We start from the raw sequence: 18,275 nt of genomic DNA on the forward strand, positions 1-18,275 counted from the left end.
ATTGGGGGATGTGCATAAAGTCACCGCCAGCGGCTCCATAGCAATAGCAAAAAGGGTTGGAGAGAGAGGGCAGCCCTGCTGAGTTCCCCTAAATAATGAAAAGGGAAATGACAACCCTCCCCCCATTTTCATGGCAGATGTGAAATTTCTATATAAGCAACCATTTTATAAATACCATTGGAAAGCCCATTCTGTGGAGTACATGTGGCGGCACAGTGGTATAGTAGTTAGCACTCTCCCTAGCAGTAAATAGGGTCGCTGGTTCAAATCCCAACCACGACACTACCTGCCTGGAGTTTGCATGTTCTCCCTATGCCTGCGTGGGTTTCCTCCAGGTACTCCAGTTTCCTCCCACACTCCAAAGACAAGCAGGTAAGTTAATTGGCTTCTGTCCAAAATTGGCCCTAGTATATGAATGGGGACCTTGGATTGTAGGCTCTGTCAGGGTAGGGACCAATGTGAGTGTGCAATGTACGGGGACAGGGACAATTGTTGAACTGGATGGACTGGTGTCTTTATTCAACCTTACTAACTATGTAACTAAGAAGGGCCACTCTAAGGAATCAAAAGCCTTCTCAATGTCTAGGGAAGCAATGATCCTATATTAGGATGTGAAGTATAAATATTAGTATATAATCTCCTCAAATTCACATCAGTAGCCCAGACATGAACCCTGTCTGATCTGAGTATATAATATTAGACATCATAGGTTGTAATCGTCGGGAGATGAGCTTAGTCAAAATCTTGAAGTCTACATTCAAAAGAGCAATAGGCCTATATGAGGCACAAGAGGATGGATCTTTTGGGTACTTGTAAATGAAAACTATATGAGCATGACTCATTGAGTCCAGCAAAGCACCCTCCTTCAGATAATCATAGTAAATAGACATGTGCAGAGTAAAATATTTTGTTTCGGAATTTCGTTTTCGTCCGAAAAATTAATTAATTTAGTTACTCCCGAAATTTGTTTTTATTTATTTCGTTTTTCATTCAAAAATTGCATTCATCCGAAAATCCACATGAATTACGGTCGAATCTGTCTTTGAAGGCTTATGGTGTCTGTCGAATGTATAAAGAAGATTCGACGGAGCTAGTATATAGCATACTTCGTGTGAACTTTAGAACCCTATTAAAGTCTATGGGACTCCAACGTTCAAAATCTAATGTGCTAATTTTAAAGGCTAATATGCAAGTTACTGTCCTAAAAAGTGTTTGGGGACCTGGGTCCTGCCCCAGGGGGACATGTATCAATGCAAAAAAAAGTTTTAAAAAAGTTTTTTTTGGGAGCAGTGATTTTAATACTGATGAAAGTGAAACAATAAAAGTGTAATATTCCTTTAAATTTCGTACCTGGGGGGTGTCTATAGTATGCCTGTGAGGGGGCGCATGTTTCTGGTGCTTTGAACTGTCCCTGCACAAAGTGTCATTTATGCAGGAAAAAAAGTCCTTTAAAATCACTCGCAGCTATTATGAATTGTCGGCTCCGTAATACAGAGAACACTCATTGAAAGTCATTGATAAAAATAAATAAATAAATAAAAAAGCGTGGAGGTCCCCCAAATTCAATTACCAGGCCCTTCAGGTCTGGTATGGATATTAAGGGGAACCCTGCATCAAATTTTAAAAGAAAATTGACATGGGGTTCCCCCTAAGTATCCATACTAGACCCTTCAGGTCTGGTATGGATATTAAGGGGAACCCTGCATCAAATTTAAAAAAAATTGACGTGGGGTCCCCCTAAAAATCCATACCAGACCCTTTATCCGAGTACGCAACCTCGCAGGCCGCAGGAAAAAAGGGGCGGGGACGAGAGAGCGCCCCCCCTCCCTCCTGAACCATACCAGGCCACATGCCCTCAACATTGGGAGGATGCTTTGGGGGTCTGTGACCCCTCAAAGCACCTTGTCCCCATGTTGATGAGGACAAGGGCCTCATCCCCACAACCCTGGCCGGTCGTTGTGGGGGTCTGCGGGCGGGGGGCTTATCAGAATCTGGAAGCCCCCTTTAACAAGGGGACCCCCAGATCCCGGCCCCCCTGTTTGAAATGGTAAGGGGGTACAAAAGTACCCCTACCATTTCAAAAGAAAGTGTAAAAAATAGTTAAATAAGACAAACACACTTTTAAAAAATTCCTTTATTAAAAATAAAAAAATTCTATGTGTTCTATAGACACAGATTGTTATTGTCAGAGTCACATCGAATCTCCTATTTTATATCGAACTGTTGTAACAACGAAAATGAAAATAAATCATTTATTTATGTCGGATCTTTAGTTTTTTGGATTCTGTGCTTTCGTTATTGTTTGTCAAAATGAAAACGAAAATACCTGAAATTCAGACGAAAATGCATTTGGACGAAAACAAATGCACATGTCTAATAGTAAAGAGAAGCAAATACAGGAGCTAAGAGCTCTCTATGAGCCTTATAGAATTCAATAGGAAGGACACCCCCGGTGATTTCCCCAGTGAAAAGGAACAGATGACCAAAAGGACCTCCTCTGATCTTATAGGACGTACTAGCATCTTCCTCTCATTATCTGTTAGCCAGGCCAGTGCGACTGAATCCAGCGAAGCCGCCAATTCAGTCGGCTGAAATCAGAATGCAACTGAGATGTATACATTGTCTGATAAAATTGTCGAAAAAGTCTCCAGAATTTTAAGCTGTATACAGGCCATATCTCCAGAGGAGATGTGTATTTCTGGAATCGGAACACTAGATTGTTAATGTTTAGCCATCATGGCCAAAAAAACTACACTTACGATCTCCCTGCTCAAAAGATTTCTGTTTCTTAACACATTCATTTTCCATTAAACATTTGTAAACTATTTTTTTTCTTTTTGATTGGGGCAGATAAACATTCATGATCTCCAATTTTCTAACATGCAGTTGTTTTTGAGAGTTGTTGATGACTGCAGGATAACAATTAAGCGTGTGCTAAATCAATGCTATCTTGCATATGCAGCCATTTTCTTTATTCCTACAAGAGCCCCCTTACCTGCCAACATGTCATTGCATAGTGAGACCCAAGTGTGTATTTGTAACAAAATGCAAGTTGGCAACAGCTGTTAGCTCTTTTTGTGCGTCACCAGGAGATTTTAAAGTTTGCCATGCTGGATAAGTTAGGGAGGTGTTGCAAGTCATATTGTAATGTGATGTGTCAAATATAAAATGTTTGCGATCATGACAGTATGCACGACAAAGTACCTGGTGATCTAAGCCACTGTGAGATTTTTGGCAGGCTTTTGAAATAAATTATTAATGTATTATCTAAAGCATACACTTTAAAGTGGTAGTAAACATTCTTTAAAAAAAAAAAAAAAAACGAGCTATAGGTGGCTTATGCCAAAATGTGCTAGAATGCACTGCATACGAGCACATTATGGCATACTTACCTTTAGATGAAGCCCAGCAGCGTGCTGTCACCACTGACAGGACTTCCATCTTCACCTGGTTTTCTTTCCGGGTTCACAGGCTGCGGCTGCTTGAATTGCCAAGCCGCGGTGATGTCACTCCTGCGCATGTGTGCTGGAGTCATGGCCATGGCACAGAGTTCTGAAGGGATGGCGTAAGTATCCTGTGTGAACTGTGTGATCTCCCAAACACCTCAAGTTTAGGAGGTATTCACTGTACCTACAATTTCAGAAGCAGAGTTTACTACTGCTTTAACCACTAAGCCCCTATACATACGGTCGGAAATTCCGTCGGAAAAGGTTTGATCGGACCATGTTGTCGGATAATCCGACCATGTGTAGGCTACATCGGACTTTTTCCGTCGGAATGTCCGACCAACAAAGTTTGAGAGCTGGATATAAAATTTTCCGACAACATGATCCGATCGGACTTTGTCCGATCGTTTGTAGAGAATTCCGATCGGACAAAGTGCCATGCATGCTCAGATCAAATTACGAGACCAAAGCTATTGGCTACTAGCCTGAACGTAGTGCCGTCGTAACTAACGAACGTCATCACGTTCCGAACAATCAGATTTTTCAACAACTTTGTCCAACCATGTGTATGCAACACCAGTTTCGGACAAAATCCGTCTGAAAAAATCAGACGGATTTTGTTGTCGGAATGTCCAACCGTGTGTACAAGGGCTTAGAGTTTAACACAAAATCAGGAGCATACAGGTAATTCCCTTCTGCAAGAATATGTTTTTGGACCCTACAAATAAGAGTGCACCTGCAATAAAGAACAGAAATTTTCCTGTGTGTGTGATTATATGTCAGTATTACATTGTATATTCCTGTATGTTGCAGTCGTTCAGGTGCTTATTTAATAGTTTCTTGAAACTATCAATACCCCTCGCTGAGACCACCGCCTGTGGAAGGGAATTTCACATCACATCTTAGCCCATGTACACACGGTCAGAGATTCTGCCAACCAAATCCGTCGGATTTTGTCCGTCAGATTTAGTCTGACGGATTGTGTCCGAAACTGTTGCATACACACGGTCGGACTAAGTTGTCGAAAAATCTGATCTTTCAGAACGTGATGACGTAATTTCGTTACGATGGGACTACATTCAGGCTAGTAACCAATAGCTTTGATGTAGGAATTTGATCTGAGCATGCGTGGCACTTGGTCCGATCAAAATTCGCTACACATTATCGGAGTATGTCCGAACGGCCCAGTTGGTCGGGAAATATTTCCAACATGTTGGAAAATTGGGTCCGACAGATATTCGGACGGAATCAGTCCGATGCATACCACACACAGTCGGATTATCCGACGACATGGTCCGATAGGACACATTCCGACGGATTCTCCGACCGTGTGTACAAGGCTTTACAGTAAAGAACCCTCTACATAGTTTAAGGTTAAACCTCTTTTCTTCTGATTTTAATGAGTGGCCAAGATTCTTTTTAAACTCCCTTTTGCGAAAAAGTTTTATCCCTATTGTGGGGTCACCAGTATGGCATTTGTATATTGAAATCATATCCCCTCTCAAGCGTCTCTTCTCCAGAGAGAATAAGTTCAGTGCTCGCAACCTTAACTCATAACTAATCCTCCAGACCCTTTATCAGCTTTGTTGCCCTTCTATGTACTCGCTCCAATTCCAGTACATCCTTCCTGAGGACTGCTGCCCAGAACTGGACAGCATACTCCAGGTGAGGTCGGATCAGAGTCTTGTAAATCGGGAGAATTATCGTTTTATCTCTGGAGTTGATCCCCTTTTTAATGCATGCCAATATTCTGTTTGCTTTGTTTTCTTGGTTGCTTTGCATGCCATTGCAAAGCCTATCATCTACTAGGACCCCCAGGTCCTTTTCCATCCTATATTCCCCCAGACGTTCTCTGCCCAGTGTTTAGATTGCATTCCTATTTTTGCCACCCAAATGCATTAGTTTAACTTTTTCTACATTGAACCTCATTTGCCATGTAGTACCCCATTAATTTGTTCAGATCTTTTTGCAAGGTTTCCACATCATGCGGAGAAGTTATTGCCCTGCTTAGCTTAGTATCGTCTGCAAATACAGAGATTGAACTGTTTACCCCATCCTCCAGGTCCTTTATGAACAAATTAAATAGGATTAGTCACAGCACAGAACCCTGGGTGACCCCTCTACCCACCCCTGACCATACCGAGTACTCCCCATTTATCACCACCCTCTGAACTCACCCTTGTAGCCAGTTTTCAATCCATGTACTCACCCTATGGTCCATGCCAACGAACCTTATTTTGTACAGTAAACATTTATGGGGAACTGTGTCAAATGCTTTTGCAAAATCCAGAGAGACCACATCTACAGCCCTTCCTTTATCTAGCTGGCAACTCACCTCCTCATAGAAGGTTAGTAGATTGGTTTGGCAAGAATGATTCTTCATGAATCCATGCTGATTACTGTTGATACCGTTCTCATTACTAAAATCTTGTATATAGTCCCTTATCATCCCCTCCAAGAGTTTATATACTATTGATGTTAGGCTAACTGTTCTATAATTCCCAGGGATGTATTTTGGGCCATTTTTAAATATTGGTGCTACATTGGCTTTTCTCCAATCAGCTGGTATCATTCCAGTCAGTAGACTGTCAGTAAAAATTAGGAACAATGGTCTGGCAATTATTTGACTGAGTTCCCTAAGTACCCTCGGGTGCAAGCCATCTGGTCTTGGTGATTTATTAATGTTAAGTTTCCCAAGCCATAAATTGTGGCCACAATTTATACTGCTACATATCTTTGGTAAAAATAACTCAAATTATTGGATATTATTTGGTCTGTGTAAAAGTTAGAGAGTCTACAAGCTGTGGCGCAAATCATTAAAAATGTATCACACCTGGTGGCCTGTTTCAATTCTTGCGAATCAAACAAGGCAGGAAAGTACAAATACCCCCCAAATGACCCCTTTTTTGAAAGTAGACATTCCAAGGTATTTAGTAAGGTGCATGGTGAGGTTTTTGATGTTGTCATTTGTTCCCACAATTCTTTGCAAAATAATTTTTTTTTGCAATAGGTTATTTCTCTCACATGGCATGTGTATACCACAAATGATGCCCCAGAATACATTCTGTTACTACTCCTAAGTATGGCAATATCACATGTGTGGGACTTTTTCACAGCCTAGCCACATAGAGAGGCCCAGCATGCAGGGAGCACCATCCGTTGTTCTAGGAGCATAAATTACACATCTAACTTGTTGACTACCTATTACACTTTTGAAGGCCCTGGAGCACCAGGACAATAGAAACGCCCACAAAATGGCCCCATTTTGGAAAGCTAACACCCTAACGTATAATCTATGGGGCATAATGAATCTTTTGAACAGTTCATTTTTTTTCCAGAAGTTTGTGGAAAATGTGGGAAAAAAATGAAGTCGCATTTGTTTTTTTACACAAAGTTGTCCATTTATAAGATATTTCCAAAACATAGCATGTACATAGCAAAAATGACACCCCCAAAATACATTCTGCTACTCCTGGGTATGGCAATACCACACGTGTGAGACTTTTACACAGTCTGGCCACATACATAGGGCCAACATGCAAGGACCACCATCAGGTGTTCTAGGAACACATAGCATGCACATACCAAGAATTACACCCCAAAATACATTCTGCTGAGCAAAGGGTAAACAAAAGATTACCTGTGGTTTTAGTAGCACAGTTGTCCACAGGAGGATAGCAATTGTCTAGGCAACAGACAGGAATAATGTCCATAGTCAGTACAGGCAGCAGGCAGGGATACTGTCCATATACAGTCCAGGGTCAGTGCAGGCAGAGATTGTCAGCAGTGCCAAAATATTGTTCCTGATAGTAGGCAGGAACATGGTCCATGTGGTGTGGTCAGTTCATGCGACAGACAGAGGCATGATGGCATAAGTCCTACAGGCAGCAGACAGAAGTAGAGCCTCGTTCAGGACAGAATGGGGACAGGGGTAGAGGCTTCCAGGCTTTAAAGCCTCCGAGTCTCCAGACCCTAATCTAGGCATGAGAAAACAAAAAAAAATGTTTTCTTCATCCAGAAAAACAATTCTGGAGCCCCTCACATATGTGAGACCCCTGTGTTATGAATCCCACTAGTCCAGTGGCAGGGTACAAGACCAGGCAGGCAAAAAGCATGGTCAAACAGTCCAGGGTCAGTTCAAGATCAGGCAGAGGTATGTACAGAATTGGTAGGCAGAAGTATGGTCGAATAACAAGCCAGAGTCAGTTCCAGATCAAGCACACGTATGTACAGAATTGGTAGGCAGAAGTGTGGTCGAATAAGAAGCCAGGGTCAGTTACAGAGCAAGCAGAGGCATAAGGGGTGTGAAGGTAAATGGCAGGAGAGTGAGGGTTATGTTTATCATACTTTACTAATAATTTACTGGAGTATGGTAATGGCAGAAACAGTCAACTATGTAGAGGCCTGGTTGGGAAGAACATTGGGGATAATAATAAGTGGTGTCTCTTCTAACTCCTCCTCTGGTGCACACCCGACATTTTTTCTCACGTTTTTGGCCTATTGGTCTGGGAGGGATTTTAACAGTAAAGTGGCAATCAAAGAGTCTGCTAATCACATTGGATCAATTCTTTTCTGGTGGGCCGATCGGGAATATAAGGGCAGTGGTAATATCCTCCTGGTAGCCAAAGAAGAGTTTTCGGGTTTTCAGTGGAGTTGCGATAGATAATATAGGTGTTGTATATGGCCAAATTAAACAAATAAATTGATACTTTTTTATACCACTGGTATGTTTGTCTTGGGGCAAGGTAGGATTCGAGCATTTGGTCGTTGAAGGTGACACCCCCCATGAATATATTGTATTCATGGATACATGTTGGCTTTTGGATTGGGCCATTCCTCCTGGTGATCTCCACTAAGTTATTATTGTGGATTGAAGAAAGCACGTAGACATCCTTTCTGTCCCTCCACTTCACTTCACAGCCAGAATTTCCTCATTCTGCAAACTCGCCGTCTCCTCTCTTCTTAACTCCTTGTTGGCGAGGCTTTAAGGAAAGCCCTTCCGGTTCGTCCTTATGGTGCCACATGCTGGAGTGTTCTTCCTGTGAAGGTTGTGGAGCAGGGGCAAACTCGTATAAAAATTATCTACTTCTCCAGGAGTGGGTTTATGAGTTTCCAAATGACTTTCCCACTTGAACCCATGTAGTCTGGGCAATTAGGGGGATGCAGCTAGGTGTCCTTCCCTTCGTATACAATGATGGCATATGTATACCCTGGCTCGGTCGCACAATTTATACAGATTCACCCCATAGCGGTCCCTTTTGGTGGGAATAAATTGTTTGAAGCCCAGTCTGCCAGTAAATTTGATAAGTGACTTATCCACGCATGTGTTGGTCTGGGGTAAACAACTGGGGGAAGATTTCAGAAAAATAATTGACTAGTGAACAAATTTTATAAAGATTATCATAATTTGGGTAATTTCGGGGAGGGCACTGGGTATTATCATTATAGTTTAGGAACCTCATAATCATGAGATATCTGGTTCTGGGCATTACTGAGGAAAAGATGGGCATGTGGCGGATGGGGTGGGTTGACCAATATGAACGCAATTCATTTTTTTTTGGATAGTCCCGTACAGAATGTGAGGCTCAATAAAATCTTAAACTCCTCCACTGTTAGGGCTCTCCACTCGTAGGGATGGGCATAATAGGACGTTGGCTTACTTTTTTTTTTTTTTTCCACAAAAAGGTTTTTATTCGTAAATAAAATAATTTCACACATGTCATATTGAACAGGTACACAAAAGTAGCATCCATGACTGTATTGAACACTGATGAAGTATGCAAAAAGATATGACCATATTACTAGTCATGGAGAAGTTGGGTTACTCTTTATGAATTGTCGTGCATACAGGTTGCATTGGGCCACAATTGATGCTGGCATGTCCTCAGTAAAAATGTAATGGAAAAAAATCTATCGGGGAGGGGGGGAAAGGGAGGGGAAAAGGTGGAGATAATCCACTCTCAGGGCTGCCATCGCTGGGGAACAGAGACCATATTCTCAAAAAACTGGAAAGAAAAGAGAGGGAGAAGAGGCGCCTCTGGGTGCAGATTTTTTTACAAGTTTAATATGCAGTAACGTTTTTCATATAGTAAACTCACATTTTAGTAGTTAAAAGAAGGCATTGGATAGTGTCCCAAAGATATGGGGTTGTCCTCAGTGGAGTCGATCCCTTGGGCCCCTGTCTGTGTCCATTCTCTGGCGTTTTTCGTGTGCAGATGGATGATGTTCTGCCGGCTGTGATGGAGTCTCTCAGCTATGTGAGTGTCCTATGCCCAAGGGGCTGACTCTACTGAGGACAACCCCATATCTTTGGGACATTATGCAATGCCTTCTTTTAACTACTAAAATGTGAGTTTATTATATGAAAAACTTTACTGCATATTAAACTTGTAAAAGGACATCATCCTCCTCTGAGGCTGTCAGTGTTCCACTGCTTAGGACAGGCTCGTAGTCAACGTCAGACTCAGAATCTAATTTGAGGAAGAATCCGAAGTGGTAAGCTCCCTGTTGCTTTAGTCGGCAGCAAGAATATTGTGCGCCTCCTCCAGCTGAAAATAATATTCTAGACATTGTTGGTGGGCACTTATGGCACTGATGACAGAAGGCACTGATGATAGGTGACACTGATGACAAATGGCACCGATTACATGTGACACTGATGGCAGATGGCACTGATTACAGGTGACACTGATCTGACACTGATGAAAATGGCATTGATGACACGTAACACTGATGGCAGATGGCAGATGGCACTGATGACACGTGACACTGATGTGGCACTGATGTGGCACGTGACACTGATGACAGATGGCTTGTGACATTGACAAGTGGCACTGATGACAGATGGCACTGATTTAGGTACTGTGGGCATCAGTGGGCACTGTATTTACTGTGTTTTTGTGTTGGCGCTCACAATCTTCAGCACAGAAGCTCTCCCTCCTCACACACGGTCTCTGTGTGAGGAGGGAGAGCCGGCAATGAGAGATGATCTCATATGTTTACATTTGAGATCATCTCTCATTGAACAGGCCAGTCGAGTGCTAAATGGCTGCTGTGATTGGCCATTTACCAAGGGACACAACCAACAGGGATTTTCCCCAATGCGCATCCGCGGCAGCACGGGGGAACAGGTAAACAGTAGGACGTCCATGGATGCCCCCCATTCTCCTATGTTTGTCAGTTTTAAATGCTGCTCTCTTTTCCCCTTACTGTTTTCTCTGCTGCTTCTCATGTTGCTGCCCTTTTAAGAATGATGTTGCTTTCTATTCAATTTAAAAATGGAGAATGTCCTCCAAATGCCCCTGTTCTCTATTTAGAACTTTCTTGCTCCAAAAGAATACAGTATGGTTTACTTTTAAAGCTGATGGACTATGTTTTGAGAATCGTTTAGGACCTAGAGCCTAAACAATGGCCCTAAAACCACCCTGACAATCAACACAGCCTACAATGGGAATCTGACAGAGACTTATACAGGCACTAGATCCCCTCATATATTATAATTACATTTTCAAGAACTGTTAAAGCGGTATTAAACCCCAAAATAAACATTATATTGCAGTTCAATTTTTACATGTGGTGGCTGTAGTTGTTGTCTTTTTTATGCTTTCTTTCCTTTATTTTCACCTGTTGATCCGGCCAGTAAGTCTGTTATTTTTTAACAGAACAAGCTGTCCTGCAAAGGTAGCAGTTAGAGGATTGAAGCAAACCATTTAACACGGACAGAGATGTTTACGATGGTCGATTTTTTTATTCATCTATGTTAAATCGTTATTCTAAAAGAAAACTGTTACAGTAACTGCTTAACCACTTGCTTACTGGGCACTTAAACCCCCCTCAGTCCCAGACCAATTTTCAGCTTTCAGCGCTGATGCACTTTGAGTGACAATTACGCGGTCATACAACACTGTACCCAAATGAATTTTTTATCATTTTTTTCCCACAAATAGAGCTTTCTTTTGGTGGTATTTAGCTACAGCTCGGAGTTTTATTTTTTGCTAAACAAACAAAAAATATGCAAAAAAAAAAAAAAAAAAATCATGTTTTAATAGTTTGTTATAAAATTTTGCAAACGGGTCATTTTTCTCCTTCATTGAAGTGCGCTGATTAGGCGGCACTGATAGGCTGCATTGGTGGGCACTGATGGGCTGCATTGGTGGGCACTGATGGGCTGCATTGGTGGGCACTGATAGGCTGCACTGGTGGGCACTGATAGGCATAGTTAAGGCGGCACTAATAGGCACAGATAAGGCGGCACCGATGGGCACAGATAAGGCGGCACTGATGGGCAAAGATGGGCACAGATAAGATGGCACGGATGGGTGGCACGGATAAGTGGCACGGATGGGTGGCACGGATGGGCACTGATAGGTACCACAGATAGATGGGACTGATGGGCACTGATAGGTGGCACTGATAGGTGGCTCTGATAGGTGGCACTGCTGGGCACTGATGGGCGGCACTGCTGGGCACTGATGGGCGGCACTGCTGGGCACTGATGGGCGGCACTGGGGTGCAGCACCTGAGGCAGATTTTGGGTGGCACTGTGGGTGGCACTGCTGGGTGGCACTGTGGGTGGCACTGTGGGCACTGCTGGGTGGCACTGTGGGCACTGCTGGGTGGCACTGTGGGCACTATGGGCACTGCTGGGTGGCACTGACAGGGGGGCACTTACTTTATTTCAGGATGGCACTGCGGGTGGCAGGTGGGCACTGGCAGGGGGCAGGTGTCCTTTTAAATTGCTGGCCGTGATCGGGACTGATGTCCCGAACACGGCCGCCGGCGATCGGCTTTTTTTTTTTCTGACAGCGCGAGGAGGAATACTAGCCGATTACCGGCTCCGTTTTATCACATGATCAGCTGTCATTGGCTGACAGCTGATCACGTGATAAGGGGTCGGGATCGACCCCTTACACGGATCGGTGATCAGGCGAGTCTCACGGACTCGCCGATCACAGAGCGCGCCGCGCGCGCCCCTCAGGGGGCGCGCAGGCCGCTCGTAACCGGGACTACGTCAATAGACGTAGTCCCGAAAATGTGGGTCCGCGCTATTGCCGTCATTTTGCAATAGCGCGGATCCCAAGTGGTTAAAGAGCTGGAGTTCGGCTTCAATTTGTTAGGCCCTGTTCACATTTGCCATTTTGGGATCTCAGGCAGAATCGCTGAAATTCTGCCATGTGATCCCAAATTGCAGTTCAATAGTGGCAAAATGCACCATGCGTGTGTTTAAGTGCCATTAATTTTTGATGGCATCTAAACACATCGCAGTTTTGCCATGATTGTCATATGATAAATTAGGCAGCATACTTGGAAAACAACATCACTCAATTCTTGTCACTCAAAAGAAGCTCCTGCTTCTTTTTGGGTGACAAGCTGCGATTTCTCGTGTTACAATTGCAGCAAAACCACACAACATTTAGGTGCCATTGAAAATTAATAGTACCTGAGCACGTGTGGTGCATTATGCAGTAAGATTTGGGATCGCAGGCAAAATAGCAGCAATTCTGCCCGAGATCCCAAAACACCAGATGTGAACTGTGCCTTAGTGCATCTAAATCTACTAGTGCATCTAATACTACCCTGCCTCCAGAGTAAAAATGCTGCTATTTAAAAGTTGCCTAAAGGTGTCTCTGTTGCTCCTTAAACCAGGGTGTAGGCAATAGGAAGTGTGCTACTGGCCAGATCACCAGGTAGACACAGTAAAAAAATAAAACAAATTCAACCACAGGACTGGTTAGCTGCAATATATAAAAATGTTTGCTCTGGGTTCAAAATCAATTTAAGCATTCAGTTAGAATGCCAGTTCCCGCATCTACTAGACTGTAGCCTCAGTTCATAGAACTTGCCTTGGCTACAGCTGGGGGGGGCAAAACCTATACAATGAAACAGTTACAATTAAATGAATAACACTTTGCGCCAAGGGACTGCACTTTAATATTTCACACAAGCTTGTCCATTTCACAGACTCCGCTTGCTCAGCGAGGGGATCGATCTGCTGATCCCACTGAACAGGCGGATGACAGGTCCATCTCCACTCACTGTGCTGAGACAGACATGTCACAGTCCCACTCTCTATGGAGAGATTGGATGAAAACGAACCGCCTGTCCATTTTCATCTGATCTGATCGACGGATGGAAAATAGGGTCATTGTCTGTCTGGATTTAGCAGCCAGGATTGGATCGGATAGCAGTGGGTGTCAGCTGCTCCATAGGTGTGAATGGAGTGTCCGAATAGGTCCGCCTAAAAAACTGACAGGCAGACCTGATCAGAAGCCCATGAGAAAGGGGCCCAATGATGGAGTTTTGTTAAAAATGTTACTGAAATGTGTTTTAAAGACTTCTGGTACTCAGTAATTTCACATTATACTGAACATGCAGATTTTCTAACAGTTTTTAACATCCATATCCATATGCAGTAATGTCTATCAAGAATTATTATGCAACTGAAATATGAAGAAACAGATAAAAATAACCCACTTTCTCCTCTGTGCATATTACAGCAGATGGTTTTCCAAAGGATTTGGCTTGCTGTTTCTTTTATCTGTTGCTATTTTTCTTTTTTCTTTTCCCAACAGTGAGAGTGTGGATTGTCAACCAGGGGGTGGCTTGAGACTCTGCTGCTAGCTACATGTGATACCTCAACACTTTTCCGCAAAGAACATTAATGTCAACATTTCATGAACCACAAAGGACATATTGTGACACCTTGAAGGAGCTGCTGTAGAAATATAACTTTTTTCATAATCAAGAATTACCAATAGATTTCTGGGCATCTGTGTGGTAATGATAAAGATTCTATAATGGAGATTTTTGGATTTCAGATGTCAGATCACAAAAAGTTTACTTCAAAAGCTGACCAGATCTGGATTGTGTCCAAAAAGCGAACCTAGCCCAAAAAGCTACAGACTACAGACTTCAAAATCTCAAATCTCGAACCATATTTTTTATCTTACAAAAGAACTTTTATGTAAATTTACAAACACAAAAAGTGTCTTTGTGAAACAAATATCCAAAGATATGATCTTAGAGAATCACGGCTTACAAAAATGTATCAGGATTTTCAATCTACAGTGATGTCTTCAGATGGACCTTGGATGGTTACACAAGCTGGCCTGAGCTAAGGAGTGCCTTGCTCTACAAGCATATTTCGGTGTCTGTCTCCTGGAACGAAACTGTTGAAACAATAATGGATACAGTTCGTAGCAGGTAATATTGCACATAACCTACACAAAATCCTTTATAAAATAATTACAACATCCAGGTAAAATATAAGAGGGGGAGCCAGACTGGTATCATTTTACAATCTGTGGCTTCTATGGCCATCTGAATGAGGTTTGCTATTATTTTAAGGGGACACTGTCAAGTTAAAAACATCTAAGTTGGAGCTGGACCTCATAACCTTCAAGAAAATGTAAATCAGCAAAAGCAAAGGCCTTGAGGCATAGCCAGATTAATATTTTCTATGTTATGATTGAAACTGAAGGGAAATGTATAGGGTACAGTATGTTTAGTGAGATCTTTTGAGTATATTTATGTTATTGTTTTATGTAAAGATTTGTAGATCAGCCAATTGATTGAAGCAGGAGAGTCACTCCTTTTTGTGCTGGGAAAAATATGCAGCTGGGACAGGAGCCTGTGCTTCCTTTGCTGTGCCGGGCCCTGCTCTGCACCTTGCAGGAATGACCTGTCAAAAAAGCAGTGTTGGTTTTGCAGTGATAGTGCAGCTCTCCCCATGTAATCGCTGGCGAAAACAACGGTGTTGATTTATTGAAACTGGAGAGTGTAAAATCTGGTGCAGCTATGCATGGTAGCCAATTAGCTTCTAACTTAAGCTTGTTCAATTAAGCTTTGACAAAAAACTGGAAGCTGATTGGTTTCTATGCACAGATACACCAGATCTTGCACTTTCCAGTAAATCAACCCTGTTCCGCCAACACAATTTTTATTTTAAACAAGTATGTAGCCCCCCATTAACAGTTATTTGTTTATCACTTTCTTCCCTTTGCTTTTTTTTTTTGCTGATTGTTTTTAACTCTTTGTATGTAAACTTTTAGTGCTGCCATAAAATAATGCTTTGTACCAAAAACATATTTATTTATAAAAGAGGCAAACTACTTGTAAACCACTTTACTTCCCAGATAGAAGCAGATATTTTAGTTTTGTATTTTTTTTTATACATTTTTGTATGTACCATATTGTTAGGGGAAACTAGGCTCTGTCATAACTTTTTGATTATGATTAAATCATTAAATTATAGTTCAAAAACATGGTAGCCCCAATAATAGGGACAGTGGCTGTCATCTCTGTGCCATGCACTTGGCCTGATCAGTGCACATGCAGATGTGCAAGGAATGGTAGATAAGCAACTATTAGAGGCACACCTGCAATGGGAAAATTTTCACAGGTGGCACCCTATTAGTGTAATATGGGGGCAGCATTTATGAATGTGATATACAGAAGGCCAGTATGCTCACCATGTCTTTTGCATACCACATGACCCTATATGAATGTCTCCATTCTTTCTTCTCTTATAAAGCAGCCAAATCCTTTGCACCCCTGGCTTAAAGTGGAGGTCCACCCTAAAGTGGACCTTCTGCTCATTGGAACAGGTATCTGCACCCACTTCCGGTGTAGATTCTGCAGAAGGTACGCCCCTTTCCTCAGAATCTACGCCCCTTTCCGAAGGTCCCCCGCTGCCTGCTGGGAAACACACAGATCCCAGCGACAGCGGGGACCATCCTCATTGCGCAGCGCGACTCGTGCATGGGCAGTAGGGAACCAGGAAATGAAGCCGAAAGGCTCCACTTCCTGACTCCCATACCCAAGATGGCGGCGGCAGCACCCGAGAGACGATCGAGAGATCGGCTTTGGGTGCCGACATCGCGGGCGCGCTGGGCGGGTAAGTGTCATTATTTTAAAAGTCAGCAGCTGCAGTATTTGTAGCTGCTGGCTTTTAAAAAAAAAAATAACGGCGGACTCCCGCTTTAAGTAGCTTCTGGTCTGCCTTCCATGCCTCCTGTTCTCAACTATGCTGCTTCCAGCTTTGCCCATCAAAGCTACCCTGCAAAGGCTTGAATAGGGCAGGGCCTAGGGTTGCCACCTCATCCCTTTAAACCCGAACATATAATAATTACACAGGTTCTGTGGCCGATTAGTTGAAAGGCTGGCCGTAGGCCAGCCTGTATTTGTAGGAGGAGCCTGAGAGGGCTATTTAAACCTCCTCCTCTGTCACGGCCAGTGTTGTTAGGATTTCTGGGTGGATGGTCGTCACTTCCAGCTCCCGCTTACCGCCCCCCCCCCCCCCGCTACCGGCATGTTCCAGCATGTCCCCCTTATTTTCTCCCCTCAGCCGCCCGCCTTTGCCGCTGCTCATGCCGGGGGGCGTTCAGCCATCCATCCATCCCCGTTCACTGATCTGCGACCCACCCGCTTTTCCCGATGCTCATGCGGGGGGGTGGGGGCCGTTCATCTGCCCATCCATCCTCTAAATCTCTTCACAGCGCCGTTGGTGCCAGTGTGCGGCCGCCCGCTTTTCCCAGCGCTCATGCGGGGGGGGGGGCGGGGCCGTTCATCTGCCCATCCATCCTCTAAATCTCCTCACAGTGCAGTGGTGCCAGCGTGTGGCCCGCCTGCTTTTCCCGGCACTAATGCGGGGGGGGGCGTTCATCTGCCCATCCATCCTCTAAATCTCCTCACAGCTTCGTGGGGACAGCCTGCAGCCTGCCCGTTTTTTCCCGGCGCTCATGCCGGGGGGAGCGGGGGTGTTCATCTGGCCATCCACAGCTCCTGGAGCCAGCCCGCACGCTTTTCCCGGCGCTCATGCGGGGGGGAGGCGGGGGCTGTCCGTCCGTCCCACAACAAGCTTCCCAGTTCCACCTGGCCAGCATGCACGCCTCGTGGGGTGGGAGGGGAGGGGTGTGATCGGCCGCTCGCCTGCTCCTCTCCTCATGTTTGGCTGGTTCATGAGGGGGGCAGGCCGTGGGTCACTCTGGGTGCTTACTGGGGATGGGCAGTAAAACTGGTGTCTCCGCAGCACTAGTGTCAGTGGGTATCAGACCAGCCACAGCTGCCATGGCAACGGCCTGTGGCCAGGTTTGCTGTTTGTACTTGTTTACTTTCTTTGGTCAATGTTTTATCGCAGCCAGCGTTCTGCCCAGCATTTCTGTTTAGCGTTTTCTGTCCAGCATTTCTGTTTAGCGTTTTCTTCTTTTTTTTTTGCCACGTCAGCGGATTCTCTAGAGAGACATAAATCAACTTTCCGTTCATCACTGTCTCCTTTCGTCTTCACATCATTGTAGCATCTCATTATATATCAGAAAGTATCAATATCAATAACAATTAAATATTTTTCCCTTATTAAATTTAATATTTAATAATGACGTCCTGATGACGTCAGCGTGACGAAACCGGTAGGGCGTGGCCATAAGGACGTGACCTCTCTTCAGTAAACCGCAGCGGCCGGCGGTGGGAGTTCCTTATACACTGCAAATACACCATTTGTAATATGTGAGTAATTTTCTTCTTGCAATAAAAATATTATAAAGACATACTGCACTATGGTTTTCCCTCTCTTTCCATGAACCATATGAATGAGGGCTTTCACCGTGGATGACACACCAGACATCCAGGGAAACGCCAGATAGCGGCACAGGGGCTAACACTGTGGAGGCGACTTTGCCCCAGTGGGGGTAAGGATCTGGTGAGCACAATAAGATTTAATTTCACCAAAGCTCGCCGGGAAGCTGCTCTGGAGTTTGCACATGTCACCACTTGGAAATTAAAACTTTGGCCCGGGAATTGTTTTGCATAATATAAAGCATCTGTCTATATTTC

At 43.8% G+C, this 18,275-nt stretch overlaps 1 protein-coding gene across 1 annotated transcript in view; it reads left to right on the forward strand.

Moving 5' to 3' along the window:
- The window catches only part of KCNJ4 (potassium inwardly rectifying channel subfamily J member 4), a 381,983-nt gene that overhangs the window by 150,487 nt on the left and 213,221 nt on the right, over positions 1-18,275 (forward strand). The window contains exon 2 of the mRNA XM_077452360.1: positions 14,018-14,648. Within this exon, the coding sequence (XP_077308486.1) occupies positions 14,629-14,648 (20 nt within the window). The 5' untranslated portion in view covers positions 14,018-14,628. The remainder of the gene's footprint in view (positions 1-14,017; positions 14,649-18,275) is intronic.

This window comes from Lithobates pipiens, unplaced genomic scaffold (assembly GCF_037356315.1).
Source record: "Lithobates pipiens isolate NorthernLeopardFrog02 unplaced genomic scaffold, aLitPip1_a1.2 Scaffold_23, whole genome shotgun sequence".
In the NCBI taxonomy this organism is placed as follows: Eukaryota; Metazoa; Chordata; class Amphibia; order Anura; family Ranidae; genus Lithobates; species Lithobates pipiens.